The sequence below is a fragment of the Rattus norvegicus genome, chromosome 1, assembly GCF_021556685.1.
Source record: "Rattus norvegicus strain SHRSP/BbbUtx chromosome 1, alternate assembly SHRSP_T2T, whole genome shotgun sequence".
In the NCBI taxonomy this organism is placed as follows: Eukaryota; Metazoa; Chordata; class Mammalia; order Rodentia; family Muridae; genus Rattus; species Rattus norvegicus.
The window spans coordinates 30,384,893-30,400,509 of NC_141534.1; the positions used below are offsets into that span (position 1 = coordinate 30,384,893).

At 49.0% G+C, this 15,617-nt stretch overlaps 1 protein-coding gene across 3 annotated transcripts in view; it reads right to left on the minus strand.

The window, feature by feature from the left end:
* Positions 1 to 2,590: 2,590 nt before the first annotated feature.
* Positions 2,591 to 15,617, minus strand: part of Slc9a3 (solute carrier family 9 member A3) — a 42,869-nt gene continuing 29,842 nt past the window's right edge. Inside the window, 14 exon segments of one of the 3 annotated variants that reach the window (NM_012654.3) lie at positions 2,592 to 5,200; positions 6,387 to 6,636; positions 7,023 to 7,130; positions 7,831 to 7,903; positions 8,077 to 8,253; positions 8,466 to 8,595; positions 9,111 to 9,226; positions 10,350 to 10,479; positions 11,567 to 11,637; positions 11,749 to 11,838; positions 12,332 to 12,534; positions 12,899 to 13,119; positions 13,950 to 14,127; positions 14,690 to 14,768. In NM_012654.3, the coding sequence (NP_036786.2) occupies positions 5,197 to 5,200; positions 6,387 to 6,636; positions 7,023 to 7,130; positions 7,831 to 7,903; positions 8,077 to 8,253; positions 8,466 to 8,595; positions 9,111 to 9,226; positions 10,350 to 10,479; positions 11,567 to 11,637; positions 11,749 to 11,838; positions 12,332 to 12,534; positions 12,899 to 13,119; positions 13,950 to 14,127; positions 14,690 to 14,768 (1,830 nt within the window). In that variant the 3' untranslated portion in view covers positions 2,592 to 5,196. 3 annotated transcript variants of the gene reach the window in all.

The following is a 15,617-nucleotide window of genomic DNA, read 5'->3' on the forward strand; positions in this document are numbered from 1 at the left end:
CTCCGTGTGATGGCAGTTACACGTTCCTGACTTGTGTGGCATCTCTACTGTGAGAAAAAAAGGTGTTTAGTGAGCGTCACTTTTTCCTCCCTATTAAAGTCTTGCTCCACTTAATTAACACTTTGAACCTCTGCCACTTAATTAGGGAAGGAAAGTCAGGAAGCTTTTCATCCTAGCCGAGGTCGTTCTGACGGGTTGATACAGCCATGTCCACAGTCCTCAGGTCTCAGCTGACCTGTGTGGGGCCAGGATCTGCCCTGACCTTTGCCATTCTAGATGTCCACAGCTCTCCTTGTACACAGATGGTTGTCCTCTTATTCCAAAGCTCCAGGGACTACCTTAAACCAAACAGGGTTGGAGGGCCTGGTAGGGGCTACCCTATTGCCTAGGCTGTGTACCACATGGCCACCCTCGAATGTGTAGACTGTAGAATATTTTCTCTCTACCCTTGATGGCAGTGTTAACATTCTGCTTTTATTTCATTCTTTAAAAGTATTTTAAAAAAATACAAATAACCCCTTTTCTAAATGGAACTAAGTAAAAATTCCTCTGGGACTCAGAAGAAACATGAATTTCCTAGAGGACATACCTGGCTGCTATTGTTTTGATCCAGGCAGTGCTCTTTAGATGTGCACTGAGAAGTATTGACAGATAGCAATGACCCTTGTAGTGACAAAAGATGCTTGTGTCTCCACTGAGGTTTCTCACTGTAGGCTGCTGCTGCTGGGCATGTAGGATGGACATTAAAATGACCACTGGATGCCCATGTGGTTAAGCCCATTTGGCTCTCAGGCCTTAGAGGTCAACAGAAGACAGAGGAAATCATATCTGTGACCAGTGGGTATTAGAATCATGGAGACAGGATAGGAATTGTTAGAAGTCAAGGGGTTGTACTAGGCTATGTTTTAGTGGGTAGACAGTGTCCAATGAGATACAAGGAAACCGTGGCCAAGAACCTCTTTAGAGGACACTATTGTATAAGATTGGCTAGGCTATTCCAGTATGTGGGTTGTGGCTGCGTAGACCAGAGTTTATAGTGTCTGCTTCCTGCACAGGGATATATGGCTGCCATTTGTCAGACAGGCAAGCGTTTTGAGAGAGAACATTAACCAGGTATTGATTCCATGAAATGATCTGTTAGCCATGAAAAGGTGTCTTCCACATCAGCAAAGTCCCTTGATTGTTGACTGTCTTAGTCACAGATTCTTTTGCTGTGATGAGACACCATGACCAAGGCAACTACTATAAAAGAAAGTATTTAACTGGGGGCTTGCTTACAGTTTAAAGATTTAGTCCATTATCACAATGGAGGGGAGCATAGCAGCATGCAGTCAGATGCTGGAGCAGTCGCTAAGAGCTGTTCTGTAGGCACAGAGAGAGACAGACAGACTCTGGGCTTGACATGGGCTTTTGAAACTTCAGCGCTCACCCCCACCTCATGACTCAGTTCTCCAATAAGGCCATGCACCATAACCCTTTCCAATAGTTCCACTCCTAACGACCATTCAAGTGTATGAGCCGAGAGGGGCAGTTCTTACTGAAACCACCATAGTGACTTTATTTAGTGGGTCCAGGATGTAGATGTCTCAGGTCATGCTGGATCACCGGTGAGATGGGAAAGCAGCTACGGGATGCCGTTTCATCCCTTCCTCGTGTCTGTTAGTCTGTTAATGCACAGTTCAGGTCGGCAGGTGAGCTCCCTCTAAAGAAGGAAAGCACGGACGCCTGGACACTTACTTGAGTACAGGTTGCCAGAACCAGGCCACCAACAAAGTCTTTTAATGCAGAGTTCGGGGAAAGCTGAACAAGCAGAGTCACACGGGCTCACTTCCTTTCTTATTGCAGTGGAATGAATTGTGACTTCTAAAAGGAAAGATTGAGGTCTTAACCTTAGAACCCTGAATCAGACTTTGGTTTCAAGTAGAATCATTGCAAGTGTGATGGAACTCACACATGAAGTCCCGTGGGAATGCTTGGAGATGCCAGCAGCCCTTAAAACCAAGAAGAGCCTGGAAGGACTCCTCTCCTGACTCCTGGACTTTACCTCTTCCCATAAGGCATGAAGCAGACTTTGTGAGTCATGCTGGGTTCTACTCTACCCGTTATATCTACTTTGAGATGACTGTACCCTCAACGGTTGAGATTCCTCATGTAAACAACCATTGTCTGGGGATTCTGCTTTGATTTGCAGTTTTAAGTAATTTAAAAATGAAAATTAAAAAATGTGTTGCAGGACCTCTAGAACTCATGTTTAACAGGCTGTGCCATACACCCCTGCCTTGCACTGTCCTGACCTCAGCCTTCAGAGACTCCTCCATGCCCTTTCTTGCCGTTCCTTCGTCCTCTCGGCCTTTGCTATCTGTAGCACCTCAGTCACCCTCACAGCCATGGTGGGAGGTATCTGATCTGTCTTATATCCAAGAGGTGCTAAACTGGGGCTTTCCACAGATGTGTCCCAACAGCTTCCCATCCCTAATAGGGTGGCCTCAGGAACAACTCTCTACTTACCTTAGTTTTAATGCACGATAAACTGCTCCTCAAATCATCTTGGATAGGATTTTTCATTCATAAATAAAGTTTGCACCCAAAATGCCTTGAAGTGTCTTTAATAGGCATAAACAAGTAGTCACTGCAGCTTTGCTAATGGACTCCTTGTACAGATGCTGCCCAACACATGGGGGCATTTTAAGGCACATTATTCTGAGATCAGAATTAAAGTTCAACTATGATTATGTTCACAACATTAATACACAATTTTAACCACTCAAAATATATTTCTGGTTTTGATGAAGTTCTTTAAATTTCCTTTCATAAAAAGATTAGTAATACATAGTATATTGAACACTGTAATAAAATTATTTTCAAGAAAATACAGAAGCGGAAATACAAATTTCCTAAATTTGTATACTTTGTAGTACCACAAAGTAGGTCAAAGTTCAGTATTAAATAAATAGAAATTCTCTCCTAATAAAAAAAAAACTTTTACAATAGTTTTCCTAAGGAAATACATTCATAGGATTTTACATTCTATTGTACAACAATGACAAGAACAAGAGGGTCCTCAACTATGAAATGTAGCCACTGTATGTATCATTTAGGTACAGGAAGTGGGGTTTTGTGAATGAGGCTTTCTTGTCAAGACTGATTCCATATGGCTATGCCCAGTGGTGTAGTTCACACACTCAAAGGACATGGCCTGTGCACAGCTAAAACATGGACAGAGTGTCAAAGGGTTCCACAGATTGATCACCCCCGGCTGCTAGCTTTGGTATCTCTGGGTATCTGGTGCAAGGTGACAGTTGCTGAGGCACTGTCTCGTCACACTTGGCTTCTAATTCTGCAGTGGGAATTGGACCCCATGTCCAGCAGATTGGATGAGGTGTTAAGGCAGTGTCCTGGCACAGAAAGGTCTGAGAAACTTGTCTGCAGAGCAGAGGCTGATAGGTGCCTCTCAGAACACCCCGGGTACAGTAGCCAAGCACAGCCTGCCTTGGAAGTACCCCAAATGGCAGCTCCAAATAGTCTGGTGAAATTACTGACCCTGGCATTGTCCAGTGGCTGGACTTCAATTCGGAAAGGGACAAATGCTTCAAGGGCTGTGGAAACCAGATGCTGAGCATCTGATGGCTGAGTGTGAACTAGACAGTCAACAGCATACTGGCAGGCTCAGTTGGGGGGGGGGGACACTCTGAAGCAGAATGCAGTATGTTGGGCGAACTTGCTTTGCTTTCACTCCTCCCAGCTCTCTTCCTGTCTACAAATCAACTGCAGCATTAATACAGATTGACAGACTTTCCTGTGACTCCTCTGAAGGTAACTGTCAACCTTGTTCCTGAGACACAGTATTTAGTTTCCTGAGCAGAGACCTGAGTGCTTTGTTTCAGAAGTCTCCAGGAAGTCATTAAGTCCACCTTTAGCCCCATCTCGATCTCCCTGTGGTGCAGGCAAAGTTTCTAGTGAGTTGGAAGCAAAGCTCAGGTGACTCTTGAACACTGGACTTCTGAGGAAGTTGATAAGGGCTGAGGGCCCAGCCTCTTACCCCTCCAGAGGGCCAATGTTCTAAGGCGGAGGCCCTGAAGACCTAGGGACAGGACAAAATGTTCAGAGACTGGATTCCTGCATTCCTCTACTCCTGGGTGATGTAGAGCCCTCCTTTGATAGATGCCAGAGCTGGCTATAATTTTGACCAAGGAAGGCTTCCAGTGGGCCACTTCTAGCCCCTAACCCAGCTTGCCTGGCCATCTGCAGTGTTCCCAACTTAGGGATAGTTCAGGCCAGACACCTTGTTTTTGACGGCAAGGCCCAGGCTGGAAGGGGCTGGACAGGAAAGTCTGAGCTAGAAGAGCCAAATATTTCTGCAGTTGATCATAAGGTGATAGGGCAGTCTGGAGAACTAACTTGGAAGGGGTCAGATAGGGCCACAGGGGTGTATATTCTGGGGACGCACAAGAAACTGCTGCCTATTTAGAATGAGGTTGATTTGGGTGGTGCCACTTCTACAAATCTCAATTTTTGAGACCTTTGTTTGTACCAGCAGTGATTAAGTCCGCTACAGGCCTCTCAGGGATCTTCCTCCTCTCAGAATAAGGGTGGCAAACACTAACAAGGGCTCGCCTCTGGGTAGGGGTGGGGAGGCAGCACCACAGAGCCCTAGGAACTGAACCAGGGCAAGAAGACGGCAGGTGGCAATGTGGTATCCTGAGGACACCATATGGATTAAAAGATTCTTCCTAGGGCTAGGCTATGCATTAAAACTCCTAGGGTGTGTTGGACCCTAAGAACACTAGCTGGTTGGGGAGGGGCCACTGAGGGAGACCCTCGGAGCTGGGCCATCGGCCAGGCAGCGATCACAGCGGCGTCTCTTCTTGCTCCAGAGCGTGCAGTGGCAGTTCTGTAGAGCCCGGAAGAGAAGCGAGTTTTAGCAGAGCTGGGCGTCGGCGTGGGCGAGGCTTTTGGAATGAGCGCCTACTGTGTACCCGGCGCGCAGCCGCCGACCGAGCGTGGGCACTGGGTGGGGCCCGGTGCTCTGGCTCTGTCCCAGGAACACCAGAGGCAAAAGTGACAGTCGAAGTGCGCTCAGGTGGGGCGGGGCTTGGGGCACGTGGGTGGGCAAGCCCTGCAGGGAGCAATGGCTGCTGGGCAGCAGCAGATGACTGACGAGACAAGCGTCCAGTAAGTGGTGTGCCAGAGCCTGTATCACCTGTGGGAAGAAAGAGTGTGAATGACTCCCAGTCCAGATCAACACTGACATACAGAAACTTGTACTCGGCCCAAGATTCCCTTCCCCCTGAGTTTGCTGTTCCTCTGTGGCTTGCCCCAAACTAGGTGCCTGACCATAGAAAGGGTACCTCAGAAGGACCCCTAGCCTTTCATACACAATGGGGCATTTTCCGCTATGCACCACTGCAGTTACAAGGCGTTCCAGCCAGTGTCTCTGAACCTTCCTTGGCAGCTGTGCACTGAGCAGCCAGCAGATCTGGATCACTCCCGCTATTCTGACACTTTCAAACCCTATCATTGATAGCAGTTCCCTCTACAAGGGGTGCACACCCACTCCTGGGTACTACTGCGCTACCCTTGCAACCTATCACAAGCCTCAAGGTACACAAGGCTCTTTCAAAGGGCCAGGCCTTTAATCCCAGTACTCAGGAGGCAAAGGTAGGCATTTTTCTGAGTTCCAAGACAGCCTAGTTTTCAGAGCTAGTTCCAGAACAGCCAGGGCTGCACAGCGAGACCCTGTCGAAAGAGAGGAAGTGGAGGCGAGCCCAGAGGCAGAAGCAAAGAGCAGGTGGAAGAGCGCTGGGACAAACAGGTTTCCTGTTATTACTACAGCATTTCAGAACTGGACTCCTAGGAGAGAATCAGTGGCGCGTGCGTGCGTGCGTGCGTGCGTGCGTGCGTTGCGTGTGTGTGTTGCGTGCGTGCGTGCGTGCGTGCATGACCAGGGCTAGCGAGAATCTCCAATTATAAAGGAGCGTGCTTCATTTCATTTCACACTGGACTGATTAAAGGACTCTGTAAATGTCCACTAAATAGAAAACCACTTTCATTTTCATCTGAAATGGGCCTGAGACCTGACCACGGTATACTTCTACGTTGCTCAGGCTAGCCTCAAACCCTTAGTCTTCCTATCTTCTGTAAATACTGCGGTTATAGGCATACACCGTCATGCCAGGCCCTTAAATCCATCTGGATACTACACATTAGCTAGAGAAGCAGACTCAAATGGAAGTCCTCCCAAGAAATATACAGCTGGACAGATGGCCAAGGCAGGGTTTACAGAATGAAGACAGCTGCTGCAAAGTCTGAAAAGGTGCAGGTACTGTAGAGAGGCCTGAAGGCAACAGCTGGGAAGAAAGAAGGCATTGGAGGAAGGAACCAGTTACATGTGTGTGGACTCAGGGGAAGCGGGTTGGAGCTGTTCCTCGGGGCCATCAGCCTGCAGGAAGGAATCCACTGATTTGTTGCTGAGGCGGAATGGAGTCAGGCGGCGGAAGTTGCTGGGAGAGTTGGGAATCTGGACACGGGCCCTCTGGGAGGGCACCACAGTCTCCCCAGGGGACAGCCAGGGTGGCACCCTGGATAGGATGCTTGGGTCCAGATCCTCGTCAGGGGAGAACACAGGATTATCAATTCCTAAGAGAAAGGGCAGCTGGTCAACCTCAAAGAAGCACTCTTGGGGGCAGTAGGAGGCTGGGTAAATAGGCTCTGTACTGGGGGACTGTCAATTCCTCTTGCGGCTACCACCTTCAGGTAACCTTGACGGTCAGACTTATACATCTGACCCTTATCCCACATCTTCCCTCCACATTCGAGACCCCAAAAAACCTAGACAATTTCAACACCTCCCTTCCATCAGGACTGGCCTGTTCTTCCAGATATACTTGCCATCTGCCCTGGGAAGACATCTAGGTGGAGGAGGTTACACCTCTAAAACCGATTCTAAGCCTCCCCAAGCCTTCAATGACCAAACTCACTTAATGCAGCAGGGACATCTCCCCCACTGGCCTCTCCCATCTCACCTGCCCCAGAGTCAGAGGCTACATCTTTGGTGACGCTGGCCAGAAATTCAATGCCTCCACTGATCTCTTCATAGTTGGTGGCCTCCTCAGGCTCTGAAAGTTCCAAATCTAGGTAGCAGAGGAAAGAGAATACTTTTGAGTAAGAATGCCTCAAGTTCTTGATGGCTGCTAGTACACTCTCCCCCACTCACTCCTCCCCACCATGGGTGGTTTTTCTCAGCACTTGGGTAACCCAGGGTCCAAGGGGCTGTAGCCAGTTATGCGAAGGCCGGAACCACTCCTACAGTGCTTCCTTTCGTGACCCAACCACATGTGGTCTTCAGGAAGGTCTATTGGATAGGAATGGCTGGGACCCCAAGGCCTACAATGAAAGGAATGGATGGAGAAAGACCACTTATCTTGAAAGGTGTGTGTGTGTGTGTGTGTGTGTGCTTTCACGAGTGGTGCATGCACATGATCGTGTTTAGTGCCTATGAGGGCCAGAAGAAGGCATTAGATTCCCTCGAACTGGAGTCACAGGTAGCTTAAGTTGCCTTTTGTGGGTGCTGGGAACTGAACTTGGGTCCTCTGGAAGAGCAGCAACCACTCTTAGATGCTGAGATGTCTTTCCACCCCATAGTGGGAGTGCTCATCCATGCTTCTGCAGCAGGAGTGTGGGAGAAGGGCACTGAGTGCCTGATCTAGAGGTATCCTACCCCCACCGGCCAAGGGATGCATGGAGGCCCAAGATCAGAATCCCTGGGTACAGCCCACAGGTACAGGCAGGAGTCCCTCCTGAATCAAGCACATGCAGAGGAACAGTTCTTACCTTTCTCCTTGATGGTGAAATTGTGTGCCAGATTCTCCATAGGCAGCTTCCCATTAGGAATGCTGCTATTCCTCTGTGGACAAGTATGAGCTCTTACAGATGCGCCCAGACCCAGGCCCCTAACTTGCAGGGACTTGGCCTCTGCCCTGGTGAAGGGCAGTTCACCTGGCAGCTTGCCTGGCCAGCAGGACCCCTTCCTGCTACTCAGCAGCCCACCCTACCACCACTGGCCCCGCCCTCCCTCACCCGCTTCTGTGCGCGCTCCCTCTTATATAGCTTGGCTGCCTTCTTGTTCTGGTTGATGCCCAGCTTAGCCGACTTAAAGGACTCCAGGCGCTTCCGCATGGTCCTGTGGAAGATCTCCTTGTCCTGCTTCTCATCCTCATTGGGTGTGAGCTCGTGCCGACTGTAGAGATGCTTGTACTATGGGAACAACTGGCAGTCAGCTGGGCCTGTATGGCCCAGGTAGGTCACAACATCTGTAGCCCATCCCTGCAGGCCCCTTGTCTGAGAAGAAGGCAGACATCGCTGTAGGTGTGGGGGCCGGGTTCCACTAGCCACCTCTCATGAGGGGATGACAAAGGCTTACTCTGTGGGATAGGAGGGCTCTGGATGGCTCATCCCATGGTACTCACCTCCTGCCGAGGCTTGTAGAGGTACTGCTGCAACGTGTGGTGGGTGACCATGTCCTCGGTGTCACGGATGCTCCTCCGCCTCTGTTCCAAGGACTGCATGTCCAGGCATACAGCACTGACATTTTCCCTCCTGCATGGATCAACACTGAGCCCAGGGGAATAGCTACACGGAAGTCCTGCCTAGGTACTTCATAGTCCCTTCTGGCCTCAGGACTGCTTGGATGGTCTCCCAGAGTACCTTCTAGACTTCTGTGTAAGGTTGAACCCTCTACAGCCCAACTGTGAGTCTTGAGGTCCACAGCCTCTCCTAAGCACTAGAATAGCCACCATCATAAAAACTGACCATTAGCTGCCCAGGGCTGAAGGGTGTGAAATGCTGGACCAGGTCAGGCATCTGCCACTCTCCTTTCCTGCCCTCTTCTTTCTCTCTAATCTCCGTGCTTCACAAACACAGTCCTGCTGACTGCTGAATAAAGGAGTGCTTTCACAGACGGGGATGCTGGCACCTTTCTGTTCCCTTCTCCTACCCTGGTCTACTTATACTTTCCTGACCCAATTGCCTTGGGCCCTATAGGAGGCTTAGGGGGTCATAAGGGTTTTTAAGGAGTACACTTTCCCGGGGAAGTTTATAAACTGGTCACATACAAGAAATAGGAGACGGATGCCTCCACTGTAGATGGGCGGGGTGTGCTGAAGTCCACATTGACCATATTGTCCGTACTTGGGGAGCGAATGAAGGCCAGGGACCCACGGCGCTCTCCCTATGAGGAGGACATAGACTCGTTAGCATTCAAGGATGACCTTTAGGTGGCACCTGCCATGTAGAAGTCAGAAGATCCTGTGACCAAGCTCAAGGGCCTGTGGGCTCTGGCAGGCAGCGGTAGAGCCCAAGGAAGATCAGTCTTCCTGGGACCCTGTCCAGTGCTCCCTAGACACTTTGAAGCTCAGCAAGGGCCAACAGACAAAGTAAGAGCTGGGATAGGTCCGTGTAGAGGTTATCAAAGCCTCACTTGAGAGGAGCAGAGCTAAAAGTTGAGCAGGAAAAAAACAAAAAACAGTAGGTAGAAACAGAATCTCTTAAAGGACACAAAAATATCTAGGGTATACCACCCCAGCTTGAAGGTTAGGAGGTGGTTTTCGTCCCTATCAGAGTCTCTGAGTGGCAATGGCCTTGGGTCATGTGGTGCATAATTGGGACATATGTCTATTAATAAAGGATGCCATGGAGCCCAAACAGGAGTGGATGGGTCATGAGTGCATTGGCCACAAGACAGTCACATGTGTGTTATAGAAGGATTTAATATGAATGTGTAAAACATGTATGTCTATGTTGTATCTATGCATACATGTGTTCATGACTACACACGTATGTATATATGTATGTATTAGTTTACATGTAGATGGATATATGTGTGTTCATATATGTAAATGTGAGCATTACTATACATTTGGGTGTGCATGTATCAGCTATGTCTTTTGAATGTACAAGTGAGTCAGTAGAAAACGTCTGCCAACTTATTTCTGAGTACACTGTACACGTGTGAATAGGTGGAGGACCTGGGCCCATCCCCCATTTCCCAACACCTGTCATTCTTTTTAGGGAAAATGCAGGCATTCATGCTCCTCTAGAGCTCAGTCTCCATGATCAGGAGCATTTGGTTTTAGTTGCTGTACCTACACCTCTGATTCTTGAGTGGCAGGAAACTCCGACATACGCTGTTCCTAGAGTACAACTCCACAATTCACAAGAGCATTGTGGTGAGCCATTCGAGCATAGCTCACAAGGGTCACCCATCCCTGCCCTCACCCTATGCCCTAGACTGCATCTGTTGTCTTACTTCAACCCTCAACTTCAGCAGAGTGATATACGGGATATTCTAGTACCTCGGCCACATAGCTAATGGCATCCTTCAAATTCAGCTCATGGAAAACATTCAGGATCCGATCTCGAGATTTTTGAGCAGATCTTCTCATGAGGACTTTGCTGAGGAACTTCCTATCAAAATTGGACCACCTGGGGGACAAAAGATCACATCAGCACTGGGAGTCTGGGGCTGTCTGCCCCACATAGATTAGAATGAGGTCAGAACAGGCAAATGCCTTTCAGAGCTAGTCAACATGGACCATCCTTTTCTCCCTCCTGGATTTTATCTATTGTAACAATCTGAAAGTGAGTTTTAAAGTGAGAGGCTGTCATGCCACCTCAGGTCTCATCCTTTGCTTTCTCCTGTTTTTTTTTAGCAGTGGCTGGCAGTGGAACTATATGCCTTTTTTTTTTTTAAGTAACCAAATGGCCAGGTTTCCAAGTGGCCATCTGACTTTCCAAGTGCTGAGAGGTCAGGGCCAAGACTGAGACAGCAGCAGCCATTTTTCCAACTTTCGAAGACAATGCTGCCTAGGGTGTGTTGCTCAAGTTAACTCTGTGCTTTCACATGGACTCCAAGTAATTATCTCAAAACAAATACTAACAAGGGTGAGACAAGTGTTTCCATCATATAACTGCAAGTATCACTTTATGTTACAGTAAAATACAAATGAGTGATTCCTGTCTCATAAACAAGATAATTTTAAATACTAACATACCTTTCACCTGTTAATAAAACAGGGGAGTGATTTATTTTCCTCGTTTTTAATTCCTACGTGATTTAAGTTTAGCATTAATTGGTCAGTAAAAGGACATCTCTCTATATGCCTGGGAAGATCATCGGGAATAAGATTCCGGTCCCCGTTTTGATGGATGCTCTATCCTCTTTGTTAGCATTAACTTTGTTTTTCGACTGCCTGCACCTGGAAGTGTAGTGTACATTTAAGCCTGGGAATGGGGGTTCATGCAACATGACAAAGTGTCCATATGTTGTTCATATGTTCATCCTTCTCCCCAGTAGAACTTCAGGGGCAGTGTCGAACCCAGACAATTTGTCTCTGGATCTTTTAAATGGAGAGGTCCTCCAGAAATTGTGTTTTGTGGTTCTTGAACTGTAGTATCATATTGCTATGGCTTCCAATGTTCTTAGTGGCCCTCTCTGCACCTATGGAACCCATTGTTCTATATTTGAGGGGTCATGGGTAGAAGGGGGGATGTTATGACTTAGGCTACTTACTTATCTCTGAGGTAATTGTGTCCAATTTGTCCTGAGATGTCCTCAATGGCTGAGAGGATGTGGTCGAAAGCCTTTCAGAGGAAAAAAACTTAACAGGCCATCATTCCTCCCCTGCAGCCTACCCCAGACCTTGTCTTCCCAGACCATGTCTTCCCAGACTGAGCCCTCAGACCTCTCCCTACCCGGCCATGCAGCTTCTCGTTGAGCTTCGGCTCACGCTGCTCGCTCCTCTTCACCTTCAGCCACTGCACCAGGGGCTTAATGGTCAGGCCCTGAAAGACAGCCTCACTAATTCTGGTGCCAGGCAGGATCACCAACCCCTGCATCCCCCAGGGTCCTCTGTGCCCGAAACCAGACAGACACTAGATCTCTTCTCCCACTGTACACAGTCCAAGGACCCAGGAATCCATTGGCACTGCCCCAAAGTCCCTGTGCTGTGGATGTCTAATGGACATAAGAACTTCCAGTGGTCACTTTGTCCAGCCAGATGCAAAGGGCCCAATCAATCAGCATTGCAGACATAACTAGGTCTGCTCTCATCAGTCCTAGCCAGGAAGTGGTACTTGACAAATTGTGCTATGTCCCCTGTGGGGCCACATGAAAACCTACAAAATGCTCCTAATTACTAAAATTACAAAAACCAATTAAAGCGTGGAATCTGGAAACAATCAGCCTACAAGGTTGAGCCCTGTGGCACCAGCTGCTCTTAGGTGGGATCAAAGTTTGGACACCCCAAGGCAGGGCCCCGGGCAAGCGGAGCCACACCTGAAAGATGACTGTGAAGAAGACCACAATGAGAGTGGTGCTGACAAACAGGTTTTTCTCCTTGACTTTTTTCTCATCCAGAAGTACCACCAAGGCATAGGCCACTGCCCCACGCAGGCCACCGTAGGACATGACCACCTGGTCAATGGTCTCTAGCTGCACCATGCGGTAGCGATTCAGGATCCAGGTCTGCAGAACAACACCTGTAGCAAGGGGTCACTCAGCTCCGTGGCTGCTTCCCCTCAAGGCCACCCCTCAGGATTCCCTAAAACCTTTTGCCCCTCTGTCCCTCGCTGACTGCGAAGGATGGACAGTGGCTTTATCCCAAGGATACTATTAGTCAGGCCCTCTGTAGGATGAGGCAATAATGTTGCTCTCACCCCAGCTCCCAGTTCCCATTCCTTGGCCTCTTGGTGCCGCCGTGATCCCCATGCTTCTCCTGGAAACATCTTAGCCTTTATGGAGATCAGTGGTTGGATTTATTACTGAGCCACCCTGGGCGGGGGGCAAATCTGTGATCTAAACTAAGGGAGTCTAGACACTACCATGAGCGCTCCTAGCCCTTACCAATGGCTCGGTATACAGAAATGAAGACCAGTGTCAGCAACACAAAAGCTGTGTTCCATGTCCAGATGACGGGGTCCACAGCCGAGATGCCCAGGAACATGAAGATAATGGTCTCTGCTCCACTTGCCAGCATCTTCATAGTGTAGCGCACGGTGGTGGCCGACTGCTCTGAGATGTTGGCCTTCACGTACTTCTGACAGCAGATGCCACAAAAGGTGATGCTGGGGGAAGAGCAGTGTGAGGTTTCCCTGCCTCAATTCAAGCAGGCTGATCCTACAGACCAGATCTTTCCAGACCCAGCTCCCGCCATCTCCAGTCTCTCTGGTGGCATTGCAGGCCTCTACATCCCAGCAGCTGTAATCTACAATGGCCAGTCCTATGTTGTATGGACCCCGTTCTTCCAAAGGATTAATACCCTGAGCTGGACCTACCCAGCTCCTTCCATACTCCAAGACTAGATATGGAGTTTTGAGAAGGGAACGGCCTTCACACGCAGCCATGAGGGCCTGTTGGTAGCTAGTTGGTGACCAGGTAATGATAATAGCCATTGAAGAAGCTTGGGGCCAACTTTGGTGTCAGGAGGCTCCAGCCTGAGTGGGAGGTAGCATGCCAGCAGAGGCTGGGATAGGGTTTCTGGACAGATCATTCTTCAAACATAAGCCATATCGCACACTTACTATGTCTTCTCAGTAGGCACCTATCTAGCCTAGAGTAATTCTGAAGACTTATTAACTTCTTAAAATTAAAAAAAAAATAGATTGACTTCTTTGCCTCTGTCAATGAATTTCTAAACAACTATGAAAGCCATGGAGGTGGCAGCTACAAAATGGCTTGAAATTTGTGCTCCAAGGAGGAGACAGCAGGCATTGACCAGGCTCATCCTGACAGCCCCTTCACCAGGAATGATGGCAAAGAGCCCAAGATACCCTTTGCACACAGTGGCACCTTCTGCCAGGCTTTGAATGCAGGGGACGTCTGACACATCACCATTTAGAAAGCCACCTACCCAGCCCAGCCAAGAGCAGAGGGTTGTCTCTTGAGGGGGACTTACGCCAGGATGGCTGACAAGGACAGCATCTCGGAGGTCAGATAGGACAGGTAGGAAATGACAAAGACGAAGCCAGGCTCGATGATACGCACATGCTTGGTGAAACGAGTCACCAAGGACAGCAGGAAGGCGAAGATGACACCCACCAGAGTGCCCCCCAGGCTCACCACGAAGAAGGACACTGTGAGAGAAAGGAATGAACGGTCCTTTGTGGCTGGTGATGTGAGTGAGGCTGACCAGGTTGGCTACTCATTCCTCACAGAAGGCTCCTGCAACTGCTCATAGCAATGCTGAAAGTTTAGGAAGTGAGGCAACTTGGTTCTCTATGGATAGAGTGTCTGGTCTCCAAGTGTAGTGCAGGAGGTAGAGGACAGAAGCATGGTATGCAGGAGACAGGTCCCCATGGTAGGAGGCACTGACTTGACGTCCCTGCAGGGCTGGGTCAGTAGCAAGGTCTGAACCCTATGTCCTTATACACTGTCCATCTGGCCTTGCCTAGGGAGACTTGGGTTGTTTGTCCATATCCCTTCCCAGGAGAATACACAGGATCACCCAGGGCCTGATCACAGTATTCCTGTGCTGTTCTGGGAAAAGAACTCAGCATGGTAAGTAACCTGAGCATAGGCTGGAGACCCCAGTATAGGAGGGACCCTAGGGACTCCATTCCAGAGATGAGACAAGTGTCTGTGCTCTTTGACTACTAGATCTAAGACAGGCCAGGCAGGAACACCCCCTGTACATACCTATGCCTTTCACACAGTCCACGCCAGTCACTGCATCACCACCCAGCGTCACGAAAGACTCAAACACATTGTACAAGACCTAAGGGTACAGAAGACAGGAACATATCTGGTCAGCTCTGTATCCACACTGACCACTCTCTGTCCAGATCCCCTCTTTTCTAGGTTCGGGCCCCAGAGTTGACACCTGAAGCAGTTAAAAACACTTAAAAAGTGAGCACAAGTTAGCAATCGTCAACAGGAAAGGATCCGTAGAAATAGCAGACAAGTGAGTGTCCCAGAACCAGGGAAACACGTACAATCTCTGAGTCTTGTTCTGTGTTCTTGTAGACATGTTCAAGAAACATTGAGGCAGCTGTGCAGACGGGTTAGGACTGTCACTAAGCACTGAGCCCTCGTCAAGGCCCCTGGAGGGTCGTACTTCATTATGAGGAAGGAAGTGGGAAAGGCATAAACCATGAGGGCATGAGGGAACCCTTGGTCCACAGGAAGCTCACCAAACTACACACAGGGAAGTCGTCAGGTCTACAGTGGCTCAGGAAGGCTGAGGGCTACTTTCTGAGTTTCAGACTAGGTCTCAAATGGGCCCAAAGGGTCTCGTACACACAGAAATCTGATACAAGGCACCCTGTGGTTCTACTACACTTCAAGGGAGCATAAGACTTGGGGAATTTCTTCAGAACCACAGGCAGTTTCAGAGGGCAGAAGAAACCAAACACACTTCCTCGGGTGTCAGCTGAGTGCTCGGGGCCCATTCTTACCAGCTAATCCTCATCTCCTCCCACCGACGTGTAGTCCATGTGGGGACAGGTTTCGAAATTTCCACAGGGCTGCACTAAAGCGTCAGTAGTGCTCATGTTTCCTGTACCTGCTTCTCTCTGCCAGGACGAAGGCAACCTCATCTTTGTGGAGACCTTACGCCTACTCCACT